This window comes from Haliotis rubra, unplaced genomic scaffold (assembly GCF_003918875.1).
Source record: "Haliotis rubra isolate DU_JTF1 unplaced genomic scaffold, ASM391887v1 Scf365, whole genome shotgun sequence".
In the NCBI taxonomy this organism is placed as follows: domain Eukaryota; kingdom Metazoa; phylum Mollusca; class Gastropoda; order Lepetellida; family Haliotidae; genus Haliotis; species Haliotis rubra.
The window spans coordinates 127,916-152,593 of NW_025767041.1; the positions used below are offsets into that span (position 1 = coordinate 127,916).

Here is a 24,678-nt window from a genome sequence, read left to right on the forward strand (position 1 = left end):
ACCCAATTATCCTGGACATACTAGAACTGTACAACGACCTTTCTACTGGCCAATATGACATCGTCCTCTGCTGGTTGCCGGGTCACGTCGGCATAGCAGGTAACACTAAGGCCGATGCTGCAGCAAAAGCAGCTCTTGAAAAGCCCCTATCTCCACTGCTTATCCCGTACAGTGATTTCAAACCCACTTTCAGAAGCTATACTCGGGACCTGATGCAAAAAAGGTGGGACACTCAAGTAGGAAGAAACAAACTCCATGAATTGAAGCCAACAATCGGTTATACCTACATGGGTTGCCAGTCAAGACGTGATGAAGTAATTTTACGACGATGTCGTATTGGCCACAGTCGATTTACACATGACTATCTGCTAAAAACGGATGGGGATGGACCCCCCATATGTCTCTCTTGCGATGAGGCTTTCACCGTCAAGCATATTCTGCTTGACTGTGTGGACTTTACATCTGCAAGGGACTCGCATTATCACACAACCAATCTGAAAGATCTGTTCTCCAGCGTGAGCGCTCATCTGATACTGAACTACCTGAGGGAAGTTGATCTATATCATAAATTGTAACTGTGTAATGTCACTAACGAATTTACCTGCTTTTCAGTTTAGTGCTATGACATTCTCTGTTCCAAAATGACAATGTAATGAATGTGTGTCTTTGAAACGAAACCACTTTGTACTTACAATGTATATTAATGCAGACTTGTTCTCGTCACTATATGGCTGGAATAATGCCGATGTGACGTAAAGCCCAACTCAACTCAACTCAACTCAACTCAGACGATTTCTGATGGTTTGGTCGGAAATTCTTCGAAGACCAGGCACCTGTCCTGCAGTGTCCGTGTCGCTGACACAATATTATTGAAACACCCGGATGAATCAGTCCTGAGCAGTAGTGGTCACTCTTGGCCTTCTAATTCTGGGACTATCTTGGGTCGAATTGAAGCGGTTATGTCGATGCTATAATCGAAATATGTGCGGTGGTGGTCGTTGAAGTGTGTTGCAAGGGCAGACTGGTACTCCCCTGCTTCCAAACGTCCAATGGCGAATATTTCGGTCTGTAGCATTCAATCTTGGAATTCTTTATCTTCGTTTACGTCATAAATGTCGTAATGAAATATTGAATTTGGTTTGGCCTTTTATAGTCGATGTCTCCACTCAGGTTTCCGACACATTACACGTGCATTACGTGGAAAACATTTTCTGCATGCACTTTTCATGTATCGTTTTAATTTTTAATGTCAAACGTTTACAAACACATTTTGGGATGCGTTTGTGGGCAATGCACAACAACCACGATATGATTAACGGGATTCAAACAAAGCAATTGTCTTAATGACGCTTGCTGTCAAAATATATCGAAACGAACTGCTGAAAACGCCTATGCGTTTCTTTTTTTGTTTAAGAGTGTATGTTTCTTCACACGATTGGTTGCTTCAAATTCATTTCCCTTGGACAATATTGAGTTCATGCTTTTGTTTGAAGTAGTATCGTGGTATTCAGTCGACAACACCATACTGATGAGTGTGTGAGTTTGATGTTACCACCGCTTTTAGCAATATTCCCGCAATATCACGTCGGCGGACACCAGAAATGGCCTTCACAGATTTGTACCTATGTGGGGAATCGAACCCGGGTCTTCGGCGTGACGAGCGAACGCTTTAACCACTAGGCTACCCCACCGCCTCACCATACTGATGAAATACAGTGAGGTTACAAAACGTTTTTGGAGAACTGGGCTAAATTGTTCAAAGGAAACTTTTGAAATTCATGTCAGGCATGAACAACAACGGCACAGTGACTGAGGGAAAGTTCCCAGAGATGAGTATGTTCCTAATGATTCCAATATAAACTTGGCAGTTCCTGATAGGACTGTTCTGGACAGAAACCTCCTCTTGGAGACAACCAACTTGTACCTGGTTGCATTATGCAAATGCTGGACATGATTGCTAAAACTGACCCAGAACAAGTGAACACTTACAAAATTCAGTTGATGGAACGAAAATCAATGCCCGTGGTGGAAAGTTAGGGGATGTTGATTTATGGGAGTTAATGAATAATAATGAAAACAAACATTTGCGTCACATATTGGTTAGATTAGTGTATGCATGAACTAATTAAACTCGGTCAATATATCATTGATTACATAAACCTAAAGTTACAATTAAATAACGATATTCACCACAGTTAGAATTATTCAATAACGAGTTTGATGACATGTGTCTGAGACAACAAACTAAGAACTGATGACTAAGATTCTGTAAAATAGCAGTAAATAAATTCTTCAAATTTTTAAGCAGTTTCATGTATTCCTTCACGGTTTGCGATAACATAATTTGAATATATACTAGAACAATATATACATACGTTGAATGTGTCCAAAAATGCCAATTAAGCCTAACTTTAAATAAGCTCTCAGTCAGGACGCTTTTCAGTTACGCGCTATATTCCATACAGAGAAACAAACAGTTTCGGCTATAATCCAGTTCAGTGATGCTGCATCGTTGCGAGTGAACTCATTGATAACGTCATAACTAACAACTTTGAAACATGAAAATTCACACATATATTGTAAAATCTATTACGAATAGAATACTGGTAGCTCTTTAGGCTAACATCATGACATATGTGAGTAAAAGTGAAAGTGCACAAGCTGGACGAATTTGGCTCGATGCACAAGAGGTGAAAACAAATGTGTTTTCATTAATATACAGACATCTCGCTAATAATTACTGTAAATGTTATATCCAAGCCATCTAATGTTGTAGCGCAGCCTATTTGCAAGTGAAATTATACTGTAGTTTGCCTTTAAATAACCTTTTTTGATCGAGCATACCTGTCCAGACGACATATCTATCAACCAAAGCACGAACGTACAGCGCACTATCCGGTTTGCACTGTATGAGATCATACACTGTGACTTACATATCAGAGGATTCCTGCCAACATCAGAGAGAGTACAGAGATAAATCTAGGTGTCTTTCATTTCTTCACCTCTTTCCAACATGTGAATCATCACACCTCATGTCAACTTGCACATCTTCACTATGTGCCAGCAATAGTGTCAGTCTCAACTCTCCAGGCCGTGAAACAGTTTCAGTGCTACATCGTTGTTAAGATTTTATAATATTTTGTTATGTGGTAAAACTGAAACGTATTTATTACTGTTGCTTGCTTCGATCTTGTACAGTTGTCAATTAATGGGAGGACGTTTTCACGAGGTGTAATATTAGCCATGAAGTATACTCGTATAGCAGACATCAGTGGCAAGAATCACCTCAAGCAGGGGACGCAACTCGGGAAGTCTTGTTATCTCATGATCTGATGATTTCAAAACGCGTACAGAGCAGAACTGGGTAGACTCAGGTGGTGATGTGGGCACAAGGTCAGCTCTGCCACTGTGTAAACACACTTCACATGAATCTGTTATTACAGATAATATATCATTCATGTAATGTAACTGTCAAACAGTACACCCCGCTGTTCACATCTACCCTGGTAGTCAGTATATGATTGTGGACACGGCACTATATTTTTGTGTAGAAACCAATAATCAGTGTTGCCAAAGGGAACTTATAGTAGGTGTTCAAGTTTGTTTATTTAAAAGCGCCATACGGCTGTTTTTCCGCTAGATAGTGAGAGTATGGTATAGACGCATGTGTGGCTTCTTTGAACTGACTGACTGAGTTTAGTTTTACGCCGCTTTTAGCAATATTCCAGCAATATCATGGCGGGGGACACCAGAAATGGGCTTAACACATTGTGCCCATGTGGGGAATCGAACCCAGGTTTTCGGCGTGATGAGCCAACGCTTTAACCACTAGGCTACCCCACCGCCCGGCTTCTTTGAAGGTTATCATCAGTAGATACATGGTGTCGGCATTGTTCTTCCTACTGCAACACCTGGCAGAATAACTTGACATGGCAAAATAATTTGAGATTTCGAATGGAATGTAAATTTGAGATTTCAGTATATTTTTAGAATTTATAATTTTAAATTGTATTGTAAGATATGTTATATTTGGGATTATAACATTCCCAGTAAAGTACAGATTTTAGTACTTATGTTAGGTTGAGTCCCATCCAGGATTCGAACCCAATTTCTTGGAGTATGTTTTTACAATAAAACACATTTGGACTTTGTGCTTAAAATGTTTATGAATGCAGACTTGATCTCGTTACTATATGGCTGGAATAACGCCGATGTGACGTAAAGCCCAACTCAAACGCCTCACACACAACAAGCCATGCCATGACGGACACTGTTGATACTCACTCACCCGCAACCTGATGTAAATCATAACGTCTGTGTAAGGGGTAGCAATCAGAATATACACTCGTGACATCAAGTGACTTAAATTTGTTCACGACGATGTGTTATTGGATGTTTCAATAGGAAGCTCAAGTTTTTATTCAGTGTTTGACTAAAGACACCATCATGCATTACGTACCTATTGAATCAACAACCTCGTCTAACTCCACGCCTCTGTTAGCTACCCACAGTTTAATTGTCACAAAACATATCCATATCCCACAGCTGGATAAACAAGGTTTAATTACTTGCGATAAAACACGGTACATTCAGCAGTATAAACACACACAGTTGTTTATGGGACATTTTATCATTACAAGAGTCTGTGCACGTTCATCAGAAACCCGTTTCATTCTACCCACGCATGATCACTATGGTAACGCTATCCATCTGTCTCGGCAGCAGACCGGAACTGGAATTCGTGCATGAGAGAGCTGGAGATGGAGCGATATTGATCCGGGTAGCATTATAACGCGGGAAGGAGGGTCTAAATCGTCATGCATGCCCGCGAACACCCGCATCCAATCAAACATTTTCATTGTGCTCAGGTGTTATCCTTATTCATTATTTAAGATAAACACTTGTTCCTTCTTCTGTTAAAGACACTAGTTATTCCCCTTGTCACCTCCCGACTTGACATCGATTCGTGAGTGATTCAGTTTTAGCATGATAATAACAAATCGAACAGGGGAATATATTAGAAGGTAGCCGTACAACCTGGAGTTGGCCGAATCGTGAGTTGGTCGGTGTCAGAGAGTACTGGACGTCACTGTATCCAGCTGGACAATGGGTGCACCGGACAACGTGTGTGTCAGATATGACTTCTACATCAACACCGAGGTAAGTGTTGCGTGCACCAAGGTAATGACTGTAGTGGACTTCTATGTAAAGAGCACCTAGATCAGACAATAGTGAACCGAGAGAGAGGTAAAACACCTGGGGATACATATGCCCAGATAGCGGTGTAACGTTATCCCAGTAATACTATAGTCTCTGAATGACATACATGTGGCATAACAGATCCATATTCATATCTTGTGTTTATATCTTCACACAGTATAACATGGAGATGAATGTCATTAGGAGTACACCCTTTGGTCATGTGTCTACATATCTTCACACAGTATAACATGGAGATGAATGTCATTAGGAGTACACCCTTTGGTCATGTGTCTACATATCTTCACACAGTATAACATGGAGATGATGTCACCCTTGACAGTATAACATGATGATGAATGTCATTGTACACCCTTTGGTCATGTGTACACCCTTTGGTCATGTGTCTACATATCTTCACACAGTATAACATGGAGATGAATGTCATTAGGAGTACACCCTTTGGTCATGTGTCTACATATCTTCACACAGTATAACATGGAGATGAATGTCATTAGGAGTACACCCTTTGGTCATGTGTCTACATATCTTCACACAGTATAACATGATGATGAATGTCACTTGGTGTACACCCTTTGGTCATGTGTCTACATATCTTCACACAGTATAACATGGAGATGAATGTCATTAGGAGTACACCCTTTGGTCATGTGTCTACATATCTTCACACAGTATAACATGGAGATGAAATGTCACCCTTTGGTGTACACCCTTTGGTCATTAGGAGTACACCCTTTGGTCATGTGTCTACATATCTTGTCTACATATCTTCACTTCACACAGTATAACATGGAGATGAATGTCACTTTTGGTGTACACCCTTTGGTCATGTGTGTCTACATATCTTCACACAGTATAACATGGAGATGAATGTCATTTAGGAGTACACCCTTTGGTCATGGAGATGAATGTGTGTCTTTACATATCTTCACACAGTATAACATGGAGATGAATGTCATTAGGAGTACACCCTTTGGTCATGTGTCTACATATCTTCACACAGTATAACATGGAGATGAATGTCACTTGGTGTACACCCTTTGGTCATGTGTCTACATATCTTCACACAGTATAACATGGAGATGAATGTCATTAGGAGTACACCCTTTGGTCATGTGTCTACATATCTTCACACAGTATAACATGATGATGAATGTCATTAGGAGTACACCCTTTGGTCATGTGTCTACATATCTTCACACAGTATAACATGGAGATGAATGTCATTAGGAGTACACCCTTTGGTCATGTGTCTACATATCTTCACACAGTATAACATGGAGATGAATGTCATTAGGAGTACACCCTTGGTCATGTGGTACATATCTTTCACACAGTATAACATGTGTCTACATTAGGTGTATCTTTTCACATATCTTCACACAGTATAACATGGAGATGAATGTCATTAGGAGTACACCCTTTGGTCATGTGTCTACATATCTTCACACAGTATAACATGGAGATGAATGTCATTAGGAGTACACCCTTTGGTCATGTGTCTACATATCTTCACACAGTATAACATGGAGATGAATGTCATTAGGAGTACACCCTTTGGTCATGTGTCTACATATCTTCACACAGTATAGAATGGAGATGAATGTCATTAGGAGTACACCCTTTGGTCATGTGTCTACATATCTTCACACAGTATAACATGGAGATGAATGTCATTAGGAGTACACCCTTTGGTCATGTGTCTACATATCTTCACACAGTATAACATGGAGATGAATGTCATTAGGAGTACACCCTTTGGTCATGTGTCTACATATCTTCACACAGTATAACATGATGATGAATGTCATTAGAGTACACCCTTTGGTCATGTACACCCTTTGGTCATGTGTCTACATATCTTCACACAGTATAACATGGAGATGAATGTCATTAGGAGTACACCCTTTGGTCATGTGTCTACATATCTTCACACAGTATAACATGGAGATGAATGTCATTAGGAGTACACCCTTTGGTCATGTGTCTACATATCTTCACACAGTATAACATGGAGATGAATGTCATTGGAGTACACCCTTTGGTCATGTGTTTCCAAGAATCGCGAGTACGAAGGGTCAAGGTAAACCGGCTGTCTGTAGTGTTCCCAAAGGTGCTCGCCGGCTGGCCATCACCAAATGCCAATTAATAAGACTACTGATTCGACATCTTGTACATGTACCGTGATGCACGAACTCTTGTGACTAGACATCATATACATGTACCGTGATACACATACCCTTGTGACTCATCTTGTACATGTACCGTGATACACATACCCTTGTAACTCACCTTGTACGTGTACCGTTGTAACTAGACATGTTGTACTTGTACCGTGATGCACGTACTCTTGTAACTCGACATCTTGTACATGACTAATGATAGACGGACGGTGCGAGTGCAGGATTGGGTGGGGATGTACACTCTCCTACAGCATGGGGGATGTATGTTCTGGTATTATATTATTATGGAGCTCTGTCTGTTGCAAAGGTTTTCAGCCTTTTACAAAGCACTACGTTGAAGATACTAAAACTGATATGTACCTGTAACAATAGCTCCGGGCAGGCTTCAGCCATGTCAGTTATTCCCAGTGTACATACAGTGTGTTGAGACCAGGGATACCGACATACTGATGCACTGCAACTGCCCATTGCCAGAAGAAATATCAATAGTTGCTACCAATTCAATGTCAAACAGTCGATTACATCTGTCTAGCCAGATGCAATAAAAACGAAAACATATGTGCATACGAAAATCTATAATTGCATAATGTGTACTTCGAATTCACCGTTTGGCTTAAAGGTGTCAGTAGCGACACTTTCATACTCAGCTTCCTTCCCTTGGATTGAAGAGCCCCGCGGTATTGACGAACCCTGCGGTTGTCTCATGAAATTTTGATTGAATTTATGATTGCAAATCTTTCATGAAAATTTATGAATCCTGCAAATCTTTCATGAAACTGTCACTGAATCGACGAACCCTGCAGATCTTTCATGAAACTGTCACTTGAATTGACGAACGGTGCAGATCTTTCACGGAACTGTCACTGAATTGACGAACCGTGCAGATCTTTCATGAAACTGTCATTGAATTGACGAACCGTGCAGATCTTTCATGAAACTGTCACTGAATCGAACGATCCGTGCGAGATGATCTTTCATGAAACTGTCATTGAATCGACGAACCTTGCAGATGTTTCATGAAACTGTCGTTGAATACTATGGCAAGGAATACTATACGTCACCAGAACAACTCCCAGTTTTAGTGCACGTTAGTCGTTAGTTTTAGTGTACGAAAACGTTATTTAAGCAGTTTCGAGACACGGAAATCGTCGTTACATGGGCGTAGGCCTAATGCAAACAATGACACACACCTCATTTTCAACACCGACATGTGGTTTGATATTTCGTGTCAGCTCGCTATTGTCATGAAATCGTACACATAAAACATGGATCTGAACGACCACATTGATTGAATATGGTTAGCATCTTTAAATTAGCAATATGATTTGATGGTTGGTCCCATTTTCTCCTGTTTTATGCTGGAAATAAAATGAACGCCCAGTAACAGTAGCTAGAAAATGATTGTTACCACGTTATATAATTAATACTAAATAGATCTAATACATTTGAAACACGTAACTGATTAATTCAACCATGCACTGTGTGTGCTTTCAAAATGGAATAGTAATAAAGAAGAATATATTAATTATTTTTATTCATTTGGCATATATCATTTCAATATAACATCCACATCTATTCTTCAATTTTGCATGGGGGTTGATCATGGTGATGCAATAGGCATTGCTCTTAAAACGTATAACAATAGTCATGGTATGGCAACATCTGCGTGATGCTACCGAGAAGTTGATTACACATCGGATCATTGGTTATCTACTGGATTTGGATAATCACAGGACTATTATTATGATGTATGTAAAACTGAATGTACCCCATTCCCCACCTCACTCCAACCCCAGATATAGCTACAGTTTTTTATGTAATAGGACAAAGGGCACATTGTGAAAAATTCATAACTGTTTGGGTATGTGTGTGTTTCAGCTTGTTCTGAAAGAGCCCGCTCATAAAAAGAGAAAGTGTGTCTTGTCTGAAACACACATATACACACACACCCTCAGGTAGGGCTAAAGTTTGTAAAAGACATGTTTAGTGAAAAACGGTTATTAATGTTTCATAATATTTCCGTTTTCCTATTAGGTAGGGTAGAGTAGGGAATGGGGTACATTCAGTTTGGATACCTGTTGGTATTAAAATCACAACTGACAGACAGACAGTTTATTTAGTAAAGAGGCGATAGGCCCATAATATAAACAATGTTTGATTGTATAAAACACACATACATGAGAAGTAATTAAGTTTCCCTTAGCTATTGGACTTGATTACATGCAGCATCAAAGTTTTCGATGAAAGAATTTCGATAAAAGATGGTGTAGTGGGTTGGTTTATTGTTCATCGTCGCACTCAGCGTTATTCCAGTCATATGGCAGCGGTCTGTAAATATTCGAGGATGAATCAGACAACCCAGTGATTAACAGCATGAGCATCGATCCGATAAAAGATGTTTCAGTGTAGGACTTGATATATACTTGTTTGAGATACATATTTCTTAGGGCTGAGTAATGCTCACATACAAACACTATATGAAATTCATCTTTAACAAACGATCTTGGATCCCTGGATATACAATATTTACATAGTCGTTCAGAGTATGGGGTACTTGTGTATCTCCCAAAATCAACTGCAAGTTTAGACCTTTTACATCTGAAAAGAGTCATGCATAGTCGCAGATGTACAGGGATAAGGGATGTAAGATACTTTTCTAACATTTAACAGTGATTTAAAATGCTTTTAATAGAAGGAATCAGATAAACTGTTGACAAATCTTTGTGTAAAAAGGTGAATGAATATCTTCACATTTCCCACATCACTCATATTCAAATCCAAGTCTACGTAAACAGAATATTTTTAATATCAGTAGCCTATGTGGTACCAGAGTCGTCCAGATAGGTAGCATTGGCGATGTGACCATCCAAATACAGTAGCCTGCCCCAATACCTGATAGCCCTGGCGGTATACAGAAGTTGGACAGGGGCTTATACATGGGCTCTATGAAACTATACCATAGTATTGTTGTTGTTTTTTATGTATTTTAAGAAACCATTTGCACATTTTATGCAGTACAACTTCAATAATTGTAACAGACTGTAGGAACAATCATAGTATCAAATATCTGAAATAAATCTTGACATGGTATGTTTCCAACTTTCTTTTGATATCTGTACAATGTCAATAAGAGCCTTGTTACTCTGTGCACCAAGAGTAATTAGTGCTTTAGTCCAAATAAGTTTAGCTGTTAACACAATACCCAAATGTATATATATATATATACAAAAACACAATTTCGAGATACACTCCATTAAATTTTAGTTTTTAAAAATAAAATCACTGATTGTGTGTTGAACGATGTATGTATGTATGTATGTATGTATGTATGTATGTATGTATGTATGTATGTATGTATGTATGTATGTATGTATGTATGTATGTATGTATGTATGTATGTCTGTATGTCTGTCTGTCTGTATGTCTGTATGTATGTATGTCTGTATGTCTGTATGTATGTATGTATGTATGTATGTATGTATGTATGTATGTATGTATGTATGTATGTCTGTATGTCTGTCTGTATGTATGTATGTATGTATGTATGTATGTCTGTATGTATGTATGTATGTATGTATGTATGTATGTATGTCTGTCTGTATGTCTGTCTGTCTGTATGTATGTATGTATGTATGTATGTATGTATGTATGTATGTATGTATGTATGTATGTATGTATGTATGTATGTATGTATGTATGTATGTCTGTATGTATGTATGTATGTATGTATGTATGTATGTATGTATGTATGTATGTATGTATGTATGTATCTATGTATGTATGTCTGTATGTATGTATGTATGTATGTCTGTCTGTCTGTCTGTCTGTCTGTATGTATGTATGTATGTATGTATGTATGTATGTATGTATGTATGTATGTATGTATGTATGTATGTATGTATGTATGTATGTATGTATGTATGTATGTATGTATGTATGTATGTATGTATGTATGTATGTATGTATGTATGCACTGCTGTAAACTGTAAAGTATATTAAAGTAAAGCAAAGAGTCCAGAGAAGCGTTCAACCAAACTAGCTAACTTCTATATCAGGTTGAATAATTGCTGATATCAAATTATATGTCTATTGACAAGTATCAGATATATTCTAATATCACCAGGTTTATCATGCTCAAAATGATCAATATATAGCAAATGTATACTCTGATACTGGCTTCAACCCATAAACAACTACAGTACTCAGGACAGGTTTCATTGGTAAAAATCACAAATAGTGGAATGTCCATCTGTCTAAAGAGTTCTTCTTCATTTTTTATGGTAATGTATTAACATAGTGATCATACTGTGTACGTATCTTTATACATTCAGTTTAGTAAAATAATGTGTCAAATTCATTGTATTGCATTGCATTGTATTGTATGTTTTTGTGCATTTTTGTATACAGATCATTTGATTCACCATATTTTTCATTATCATAAACATTACTAAATAATATTGATGTAATAACTTTTTTATGTTGTTTGCAAACCGATTCAGACATTTAATGTGTAAAAAGGTATGTACCTGGATGATCTGTTTCACTTCTTTTACTGATGATGTGTGCCACAGTAACTCAAGATAAGGAATATAGTTTCTGTATTATATCACTGGGAGTCGACAATTTAACAAACGCGCCCACAGTTAAAAAAAACCCCAATGGATTGAATGAACTACATCAATTACTTCCTCATTATGCATTAGAAAAAAAGATAATAAATAGTTTTTCATATCAACAAGAATACAGAGGCTAAACATCAGAATGACAAACCCTGTCATTAACATCATTCATACGGATCTAAACGTTTTCCCCAGTTATTTCTCTAGGTGATAGCAAAATATATCAGCTAAACCTACCCTGTAACGATGGAAGATCGGGACATAATCGGCGATATTTTCGTCATCAAATTATTTAATTAGAATAATATTGAGAATCTATTTAACCCGAATATATACGGTCTTCAAACTGTTTATCTTCTGTCTTTCTGGTAACGTGCGTCTTAACGTAGGGGGGACAGACACGTCAATAGAACAGCTCTACCACCACGCCACCACGTATAGTGTAATAAAGTACACTTTTGCCCTGAACTTCTATAACGTTAAAGCATTCGGATTAAATATCGTCTTTAAATTGTTTTAATTACATCTGTGATTAACGTAAACCATATGGGGCAATATGTGCGTCGCATTTCTAGTCATGCGACATTCCACGGATGCATTGTGGAATGTGAACAGTTTAATTGTGAGTCGAACAGAGACATTATATCCGTCGAAAAACATAACCGTAATGTTTCCACCAGTGATGTTAGCCGAGTGAAGCAACATTTTACTTCAAACTTAGAAACGGGGGGCTACGGATTAGGAGGCTGTACGAGGCGATGACAACTGACATGCATCGTGAAGTCGTTTACCAAGGGTACATTTGATAAAGAGGGGGCAGATGAAAATGATGTAGTGACGTTAATACAATGTACTTTTATAGCCTGATAAAGTACTGTCGGGGCCTTTGATCTTTTAGCGATGTTTCATGACACTGTCATTGAGTTGACGAACCATGCAGTTGGTTAATAACACTGTCATTGTATTATCTATCTTTGCAGTTGTGTAATGATGCTGTCGCTTTCACGACACCTGTACTTTTGTCGTGAAACTGCCATTGTATTGTTGGTTTAAAAAAGTATTCCAGATAGTATTATGATTATAGAAGGTAAAATGGCGTTTGTATCTGACACTACTTGCGCCTGGGTATTTCAGATTAGATTGCTAGATCAGTAGAGCATTCAGTCAGTTGTACCTGTGATGAAAGCCATTGCGAAAGGGAAGCGAGTTACGTCTGACAAAAAATGATGCCATATCTAGAATGTCTAGAGGTTTTAGGAATATTGTTTCTGAAATATTGACTAAATAAAACGTTGTGACACTTCACTAACAAACCCACTGAATACTTAGTGGTTCTAAAAGTAATGTTGCTGAAATACTGACTACCGTAAATAAAACGTTGTTCCACCTCCACCAACAAACCCACTGAATCATTAGTGTTTGTAGGAGTAATGTTGCTGAAATACTGACTACCGTAAACAAAACGTTGTTGCACCTCCACCAACAAACCCACTGAATCCTTATTGTTTGTAGGAGTAATTTTGCCGAAATATTGACTAAACAAGGCGTTGTTACACCTCCACCAACAAACCCACTGAATCCTTATTGTTTGTAGGAGTAATGTTGCTGAAATATTGACTAAACAAAGCGTTGTTACACCTCCACCAACAAACCCACTGAATCATTAGTGTTTGTAGGAGTAATGTTGCTGAAATACTGACTACCGTAAACAAAACGTTGTTGCACCTCCACCAACAAACCCACTGAATCCTTATTGTTTGTAGGAGTAATGTTGCTGAAATACTGACTAAACAAAACGTTGTTGCACCTCCACCAACAAACCCACTGAATCCTTATTGTTTGTAAAGGTAATGTTGCTGAAATACTGTCTAAAAAAACCTTTGTTGCACCTCCACCAACAAACCCACTGAATCCTTATTGTTTGTAGGAGTAATGTTGCTGAAATATTGACTAAACAAAACGTTGTTGCACCTCCACCAACAAACCCACTGAATCCTTATTGTTTGTAGGAGTAATGTTGCCGAAATATTGACTAAACAAAACGTTGTTGCACTCCACCAACAAACCCACTGAATCCTTATTGTTTGTAGGAGTAATGTTGCTGAAATATTGACTAAACAAGGCGTTGTTGCACCTCCACCAACAAACCCACTGAATCCTTATTGTTTGTAGGAGTAATGTTGCTGAAATACTGGCTACCGTAAACAAAACGTTGTTGCACCTCCACCAACAAACCCACTGAATCCTTATTGTTTGTAGGAGTAATGTTGCCGAAATATTGACTAAACAAGGCGTTGTTACACCTCCACCAACAAACCCACTGAATCCTTATTGTTTGTAGGAGTAATGTTGCTGAAATATTGACTAAACAAAGCGTTGTTGCACCTCCACCAACAAACCCACTGAATCCTTATTGTTTGTAGGAGTAATGTTGCTGAAATACTGACTACCGTAAACAAAACGTTGTTGCACCTCCACCAACAAACCCACTGAATCCTTATTGTTTGTAGGAGTAATTTTGCCGAAATATTGACTAAACAAAGCGTTGTTACACCTCCACCAACAAACCCACTGAATCCTTATTGTTTGTAGGAGTAATGTTGCTGAAATACTGGCTACCGTAAACAAAACGTTGTTGCACCTCCACCAACAAACCCACTGAATCCTTATTGTTTGTAGGAGTAATGTTGCCGAAATATTGACTAAACAAGGCGTTGTTACACCTCCACCAACAAACCCACTGAATCCTTATTGTTTGTAGGAGTAATGTTGCTGAAATATTGACTAAACAAAGCGTTGTTACACCTCCACCAACAAACCCACTGAATCCTTATTGTTTGTAGGAGTAATGTTGCTGAAATACTGGCTACCGTAAACAAAACGTTGTTGCACCTCCACCAACAAACCCACTGAATCCTTATTGTTTGTAGGAGTAATTTTGCTGAAATATTGACTAAACAAGGCGTTGTTACACCTCCACCAACAAACCCACTGAATCCTTATTGTTTGTAGGAGTAATGTTGCTGAAATACTGACTAAGCAAAACGTTGTTGCACCTCCACCAACAAACCCACTGAATCCTTATTGTTTGTAGGAGTAATGTTGCTGAAATATTGACTAAACAAAGCGTTGTTGCACCTCCACCAACAAACCCACTGAATCCTTATTGTTTGTAGGAGTAATTTTGCTGAAATATTGACTAAACAAGGCGTTGTTGCACCTCCACCAACAAACCCACTGAATCCTTATTGTTTGTAGGAGTAATGTTGCTGAAATACTGACTAAGCAAAACGTTGTTGCACCTCCACCAACAAACCCACTGAATCCTTATTGTTTGTAGGAGTAATGTTGCTGAAATATTGACTAAACAAAACGTTGTTGCACCTCCACCAACAAACCCACTGAACCCTTATTGTTTGTAGGAGTAATGTTGCTGAAATATTGACTAAACAAAACGTTGTTGCACCTCCACCAACAAACCCACTGAATCATTATTGTTTGTAGGAGTAATGTTGCTGAAATATTGACTAAACAAAACGTTGTTGCACCTCCACCAACAAACCCACTGAATCCTTATTGTTTGTAGGAGTAATGTTGCTGAAATATTGACTAAACAAGGCGTTGTTGCACCTCAACCAACAAACCCACTGAATCCTTATTGTTTGTAGGAGTAATGTTGCTGAAATATTGACTAAGCAAAACGTTGTTGCACCTCCACCAACAAACCCACTGAATCCTTATTGTTTGTAGGAGTAATGTTGCTGAAATATTGACTAAACAAAACGTTGTTGCACCTCCACCAACAAACCCACTGAATCATTATTGTTTGTAGGAGTAATGTTGCTGAAATACTGACTACCGTAAACAAAACGTTGTTGCACCTCCACCAACAAACCCACTGAATCCTTATTGTTTGTAGGAGTAATTTTGCTGAAATATTGACTAAACAAAGCGTTGTTACACCCCACCAACAAACCCACTGAATCCTTATTGTTTGTAGGAGTAATGTTGCTGAAATACTGACTAAGCAAAACGTTGTTGCACCTCCACCAACAAACCCACTGAATCCTTATTGTTTGTAGGAGTAATGTTGCTGAAATATTGACTAAACAAAACGTTGTTGCACTCCACCAACAAACCCACTGAATCCTTATTGTTTGTAGGAGTAATGTTGCTGAAATATTGACTAAACAAGGCGTTGTTGCACCTCCACCAACAAACCCACTGAATCCTTAGTGTTTGTAGGAGTAATGTTGCTGAAATACTGACTAAGCAAAACGTTGTTGCACCTCCACCAACAAACCCACTGAATCCTTATTGTTTGTAGGATTAATGTTGCCGAAATATTGACTATGCAAAACGTTGTTGCACTCCACCAACAAACCCACTGAACCCTTATTGTTTGTAGGATTAATGTTGCCGAAATATTGACTAAACAAAACGTTGTTGCACTCCACCAACAAACCCACTGAATCATTATTGTTTGTAGGAGTAATGTTGCCGAAATATTGACTAAACAAAACGTTGTTGCACTCCACCAACAAACCCACTGAATCCTTATTGTTTGTAGGAGTAATGATGCTGAAATATTGACTAAACAAGGCGTTGTTGCACCTCAACCAACAAACCCACTGAATCCTTATTGTTTGTAGGAGTAATGTTGCTGAAATATTGACTAAGGAAAACGTAGTTGCACCTCCACCAACAAACCCACTGAATCCTTATTGTTTGTAAAGGTAATGTTGCTGAAATATTGACTAAATAAAACGTTGTTGCACCTCCACCAACAAACCCACTGAATCCTTATTGTTTGTAGGAGTAATTTTGCTGAAATATTGACTAAACAAGGCGTTGTTGCACCTCAACCAACAAACCCATTGAACCCCTTAGTGTTTGTAGGAGTAATGTTGCTGAACTACTGACTAAAAACCCTTTGTTGCACCTCCACCAACAAACCCACTGAATCCTTATTGTTTGTAGGAGTAATGTTGCCGAAATATTGACTAAACAAAGCGTTGTTGCACCTCCACCAACAAACCCACTGAATCCTTATTGTTTGTTAAGGTAATGTTGCTGAAATACTGACTAAGCAAAAGGTTGTTGCACCTCCATCAACAAACCCACCGAACCCTTATTGTTTGTAGGAGTAATGTTGCCGAAATATTGACTAAACAAGGCGTTGTTGCACCTCCACCAACAAACCCACTGAATCCTTATTGTTTGTAGGAGTAATGTTGCCGAAATATTGACTAAACAAGGCGTTGTTGCACCTCAACCAACAAACCCACTGAATCCTTATTGTTTGTTAAGGTAATGTTGCTGAACTACTGACTAAAACCCTTTGTTGCACCTCCACCAACAAACCCACTGAATCCTTATTGTTTGTAGGAGTAATGTTGCCGAAATATTGACTAAACAAAGCGTTGTTGCACCTCCACCAACAAACCCACTGAATCCTTATTGTTTGTTAAGGTAATGTTGCTTGAACTACTGACTAAAACCCTTTGTTGCACCTCCACCAACAAACCCACTGAATCCTTATTGTTTGTAGGAGTAATGTTGCCGAAATATTGACTAAACAAGGCGTTGTTACACCTCCACCAACAAACCCACTGAATCCTTATTGTTTGTAGGAGTAATGTTGCTGAAATACTGACTAAGCAAAACGTTGTTGCACCTCCACCAACAAACCCACTGAATCCTTATTGTTTGTAGGAGTAATGTTGCTGAAATATTGACTAAACAAAACGTTGTTGCACTCCACCAACAAACCCACTGAATCCTTATTGTTTGTAGGAGTAATGTTGCTGAAATATTGACTAAACAAGGCGTTGTTGCACCTCCACCAACAAACCCACTGAATCCTTAGTGTTTGTAGGAGTAATGTTTCTGAAATACTGACTAAGCAAAAACGTTGTTGCACCTCCACCAACAAACCCACTGAATCCTTAGTGTTTGTAGGATTAATGTTGCTGAAATATTGACTATGCAAAACGTTGTTGCACTCCACCAACAAACCCACTGAACCCTTATTGTTTGTAGGATTAATGTTGCCGAAATATTGACTAAACAAAACGTTGTTGCACTCCACCAACAAACCCACTGAATCATTATTGTTTGTAGGAGTAATGTTGCCGAAATATTGACTAAGCAAAACGTTGTTGCACTCCACCAACAAACCCACTGAATCCTTATTGTTTGTAGGAGTAATGATGCTGAAATATTGACTAAACAAGGCGTTGTTGCACCTCAACCAACAAACCCACTGAATCCTTATTGTTTGTAGGAGTAATGTTGCTGAAATATTGACTAAGGGAAAACGTAGTTGCACCTCCACCAACAAACCCACTGAATCCTTATTGTTTGTAAAGGTAATGTTGCTGAAATATTGACTAAATAAAACGTTGTTGCACCTCCACCAACAAACCCACTGAATCCTTATTGTTTGTAGGAGTAATGTTGCTGAAATACTGACTACCGTAAACAAAACGTTGTTGCACCTCCACCAACAAAACCCACTGAATCCTTATTGTTTGTAGGAGTAATTTTGCTGAAATATTGACTAAACAAGGCGTTGTTACACCTCCACCAACAAACCCACTGAATCCTTTATTGTTTGTAGGAGTAATGTTGCTGAAATACTGACTAAGCAAAACGTTGTTGCACCTCCACCAACAAACCCACTGAATCCTTATTGTTTGTAGGAGTAATGTTGCTGAAATATTGACTAAACAAAACGTTGTTGCACTCCACCAACAAACCCACTGAATCCTTATTGTTTGTAGGAGTAATGTTGCTGAAATATTGACTAAACAAGGCGTTGTTGCACCTCCACCAACAAACCCACTGAATCCTTAGTGTTTGTAGGAGTAATGTTTCTGAAATACTGACTAAGCAAAACGCTGTTGCACCTCCACCAACAAACCCACTGAATCCTTATTGTTTGTAGGATTAATGTTGCCGAAATATTGACTATGCAAAACGTTGTTGCACCTCCACCAACAAACCCACTGAACCCTTATTGTTTGTAGGATTAATGTTGCCGAAATATTGACTAAACAAAACGTTGTTGCACTCCACCAACAAACCCACTGAATCATTATTGTTTGTAGGAGTAATGTTGCCGAAATATTGACTAAACAAAACGTTGTTGCACTCCACCAACAAACCCACTGAATCCTTATTGTTTGTAGGAGTAATGATGCTGAAATATTGACTAAACAAGGCGTTGTTGCACCTCAACCAACAAACCCACTGAATCCTTATTGTTTGTAGGAGTAATGTTGCTGAAATATTGACTAAGGAAAACGTAGTTGCACCTCCACCAACAAACCCACTGAATCCTTATTGTTTGTAAAGGTAATGTTGCTGAAATATTGACTAAATAAAACGTTGTTGCACCTCCACCAACAAACCCACTGAATCCTTATTGTTTGTAGGAGTAATTTTGCTGAAATATTGACTAAACAAGGCGTTGTTGCACCTCCAACCAACAAACCCATTGAACCCTTAGTGTTTGTAGGAGTAATGTTGCTGAACTACTGACTAAAAACCCTTTGTTGCACCTCCACCAACAAACCCACTGAATCCTTATTGTTTGTAGGAGTAATGTTGCTGAAATATTGACTAAACAAAGCGTTGTTGCACCTCCACCAACAAACCCACTGAATCCTTATTGTTTGTTAAGGTAATGTTGCTGAAATACTGACTAAACAAAAGGTTGTTGCACCTCCATCAACAAACCCACCGAACCCTTATTGTTTGTAGGAGTAATGTTGCCGAAATATTGACTAAACAAGGCGTTGTTGCACCTCCACCAACAAACCCACTGAATCCTTATTGTTTGTAGGAGTAATGTTGCTGAAATATTGACTAAACAAGGCGTTGTTGCACCTCAACCAACAAACCCACTGAATCCTTATTGTTTGTAGGGTAATGTTGCTGAACTACTGACTAAAACCCTTTGTTGCACCTCCACCAACAAACCCACTGAATCCTTATTGTTTGTAGGAGTAATGTTGCTGAAATATTGACTAAACAAAGCGTTGTTGCACCTCCACCAACAAACCCACTGAATCCTTATTGTTTGTAAAGGTAATGTTGCTGAAATACTGTCTAAAAAACCTTTGTTGCACCTCCACCAACAAACCCACTGAATCCTTATTGTTTGTAGGAGTAATGTTGCTGAAATATTGACTAAACAAAGCGTTGTTGCACCTCCACCAACAAACCCACTGAATCATTAGTGTTTGTAGGAGTAATGTTGCTGAAATATTGACTAAACAAAGCGTTGTTGCACCTCCACCAACAAACCCACTGAATCATTAGTGTTTCTGAAAGTAATGTTGCTGAAATATTGACTAAACAAAACGTTGTTGCACCTCCACCAACAAACCCACTGAATCATTAGTGTTTCTGAAAGTAATGTTGCTGAAATATTGACTTAACAAAGCGTTGTTGCACCTCCACCAACAAACCCACTGCAGCTGACAGCCGAGAGTGCCCTGCCCAGGACATCCCATGTCGCGTGGTACCACTTGTATACAGGTCGGCGTCCTTGTTGACCAGGTGTTTGACAGGTAGCCCACAGCTCCCCTGACACCGCCTTCCTTCAGGCGAGTATACCATCCTTTTTTATGGATACATCGCAAATTTTCAGCCTGTGTTGTGAAAATATGCTTTAAACGCACTCAAGCGTTTTGAAATAGAACAAGATAGTATTATTTCACCTGACGAAGGGGCAACGAAACGCCCAGAAAAGTTGTGTATAGAATACAGAAGTTGACATCCATAATATTTTGTCTTGTAGTATAATTTCAATTTCTAATCAAGAGATAAAATCATCGTCTTTACTTATTAAACATATGAACTTGAAATCGTACTGGTTTCGTCAACCTTGGAACAAATTGTATCTGAAATTTACCCGATTTTCTTTCTGACATATGTGGTGTATATGGAGGCTATATAATGATGATGTGTTTGTATTCAATACGGAGGTGTTGTGTGTACACCGAGCACCGGTACCGATATCATGCTTTGCGGCGAATATTGTTAGTTCACGGGGCCTATACATACTTTAGTATCTTCATGCAGACTCCAAGTATGACCATGTCAATTTACGATTACTTGACCTGTAATTAGATCTTAGTTTTCAAGGTAGGCTAGTTTTTGTCATGTAGAACCAAGGGAAAACTTAGTTCTTCCCTCCAGTGGACTAATCAAGTGGGCAAATCATAGCCAAGTAATGGTTCAGAAATCTCTCTCTCTCTCTCTCTCTCTCTCTCTCTCTCTCTCTCTCTCTCTCTCTCTCTCTCTCTCTCTCTCTCACTCTCACACTCACACACACACACACACACACACACACACACACACACACACACACACACACACACACACACACATACATACATACATACATACATACATACATACATACATACATACATACATACATACATACATACATACATACATACATACATGGCTGGGGCGGTGGGGTAGCCTAGTGGTTAAAGCGTTGGCTCACCACACCGAAGACCCGGGTTCAAATCCCCACATAGGTACAATGTGTGAAGCCCATTTCTGGTGTCCCCCGCCGTGATGTTGCTGGAATATTGCTAAAAGCGGCGTAAAACCAACCTCAGTCAGACATACATGGCTAAACTTGAACTATTTCTGGTACAGTGTGAGCCATTTTTTGTGTTTACTCAGTAATGCAAATCAAGGACATTCTCTTTGTTTGTAAATATCGGACAAACAGCCAGCCATTCCACCATGGAGTACATATCTGGTGGAAGGTAACATGCAGAACGTCCGCCATTTTATGTCAGCAAGGCTGTTCATTGAGAAACCACAAATATCTACTATCATAGCTTTTCTATGATGTCCACATTTATGTGAGTTTGAGACAAACAAGTTATTGTTATTCAACCCCCAACAGAGATCACAGAGATGTAATGGGATGTGTGACAGTGGTGGTATTCACATGGTGGGCACATCCTGCTCTACTGGCTGCTGTAGTGCTGACATGGTTGATGTTGAAGCAGAGCGTCTGCACGTTATGTCCTACAGTGGTAAAACCAGTCTGAGCCCACACTCCTTCCCTGGTTAGATGGTGACGGTAGCAATGACCTGATGCGTGGGGTAGTCGTGTATTGAGACTGGGTTCCTACTTGAGTGTTAAGGTGTATGCACGAATCCTGAACCTGCGATGAACCAACGCTGTGCCGTGCTTCTACTACATGTACTTCTCTAATGTACATGTGTGAGTGGCGAGGTTTCACTGACTGACTGAGTATGGTTTTACGGCGCTACTAGCAATATTCCAACATTATCACGGACAAAGAAAAATTCATTGTACTAATGTGGGGAATCGAACCCGGGCCTTCGGCGTGACGAACAAATACTTTAACCACCAGGCTACAAAACCGCCCCGGCGAGTTTTGGACGTATATAATAAAAATAATAAGTTATCTTCCATAGCGCACAATCTCCAAACACCAAGTGATTGCTCGCCGCGCTTAATCAAAATGTGATTATTATTACCCCGGATAACCCAAGCTGCCTGTTATGCGCTAGAACGTTATAGTCACATGACTTTATCCAACCGGGTACTCATTTTCTGCTGGGTGAACAGAGGCAGTTTTTAACAAACTCACTTGCCTAGGGTGAGACCTCATGTATCACATGTGCTTCGTTATGAGATATAAGATACAGTGATACTGTGAGATATCAGAGAAATGATCAATGGTAACTTCCTATAACCGTTACAACCTTTCAAAGAAAGTCAAGTGGGACCCATCCCCAACAAGCCGCTGTGGCTGCTACTAATTGATCTCCTATCGACATGCAGGACTTACCACAATGTACATAGTTGTATAATGAGTATAGATGTAAAATAGCTGTTAACAAAGTGGCATTCAATAGCATCTGCTGAACGCGGCACATTGTGCTCCATGGACATCGGCGGCGCAGTCTGTTACCGAGACATCAATCATGTCTCCACTATGTCGAGGTTAGGTCACACATGTTGATGGCTTCACGTGTGGAAACAGATACGTATCAGGCTACATTCCCCCAACTGCTGGTCTGGCAATAAGTGTTTAACTTCACTAAGCGAAGTTTAAGCCTCATCCGGATCGACGCGCTCAAACGTGGCTTAATTTATGTCGTTTTATACCCGTCTGTGTAACACCAGGCTTTAGATTAGACAGCTTTGTGCATTAACCAGGATCTTGCCAGAACACCCACGTGGAGGGTACCGCCCTTGTCATACCTGCCACACGTCATATCACGTCATATAATTTCCCGGTACTTGTTTCCTATTGATTATACATGATTATAGAAACATGCAATTTTCCTCCATATCTTTTTGCCTGAGAGGTAATCTGTATATCATTTCCCAGTGTGTAAACAATGACTGCATAATTCACTTAACGTTAATCCCAGGGCAATAATATATTATCTTAGTTGGATCCTCAACCGCTAATTGCTGAGTAAGAGTTTCCACCCACTCTGGTCTATCTCTATGTACACGGTTATTGATCATCACCATCACCAGCAGGTGTAGCGCTTTGTCTGCCATGGTGACAGACTGGCGGTGTGTGTGTAGAGACCGGACCTACCCTGGACACAACTGACCCCTCCCAGACAGACCTGGACGCAACATTGCAGTGGTAACCCTAGGATACTGATTATTCCACGTAGTAAGCCTATCCGGCGAGCCGGAACGACATCTAGTCATGCATGTATCATGGCCGCCTAGGCATGTGTTCAACTCAGTGACCTTGTGGGGATACAGTCTTCTCTGAGTGCATGGTCATTGTAATTTCGAACTGTCCAAACCGTGTCCTGGACTCGCCACTTGACAAGTACAGACATTCTTCTCACCTCGGAAAGTGTTTACAACAATCCTTTGAAGAGGACAGATACTGTGTTTCGACCTGACCCATATTTCGTTTCGAGTTGTTTTACGGAGACAGAGTATCTAATGAGAGGAGAAATGTCTGTACGGCGGTGATCCTTTCACCTCCCACTCAGTACTGGTCCAGACAGCCACCGATACTACCCCTGTAGAAGAGGAGTGGTCAATCCCTGGACACAAAACCGACCACCATGCTGACCGCCGCTCTCATCTGGTTCTACTTTCGTGACCTGGCCAACTACCTGTTGGACTGTGCCGAGTTGCGCCACCAGGTAAGACCAGCTAGACTACCCCTTCCCCCCTCCCCGCGTATATCCCCTTCCCCTTCCCGTGCATATATTCCCCTGTCCCTCTCCTTTGGCTTCAGCTGCAAACCAGCAGAACGTGTGCCATCATCAGACACTGCATCTATAACGCATCCCGTGACAAAGCTGCTGTATGCAAGTCACTAGAGGCACAACGTAGGGGGACAACCGACCTCTGCCGATTAACGTTGTAGTTAACCTATATAACTGTTTTTCAACAAATAGTTTCTTATGGTTGAAGGGAGATAACTGCGCCCAGCGACTGTGACCGACACATGTGTGATAATATCAATATATCCCATAGATTTTCCACCATCACACGTCCGGTGACTCATCAGCATGCTGCAAAATTACCCAATCTGAACGTTTAATCAAATTTCTGAAATCGTATTAAAAATGTGCATTATTTAATTTAACTTAATAGATGT

At 39.5% G+C, this 24,678-nt stretch overlaps 1 protein-coding gene across 2 annotated transcripts in view; it reads left to right on the top strand.

The window, feature by feature from the left end:
• Positions 1-4,969: 4,969 nt before the first annotated feature.
• The window catches only part of LOC124285660, a 60,243-nt gene continuing 40,534 nt past the window's right edge, over positions 4,970-24,678 (top strand). The window contains exon 1 of one of the 2 annotated variants that reach the window (XM_046721932.1): positions 4,970-5,160. In XM_046721932.1, the coding sequence (XP_046577888.1) occupies positions 5,107-5,160 (54 nt within the window). In that variant the 5' untranslated portion in view covers positions 4,970-5,106. Of the gene's footprint in view, positions 5,161-23,555; positions 24,218-24,678 lie in introns of those variants that run through there. The other variant, XM_046721931.1, reaches the window with a different exon arrangement.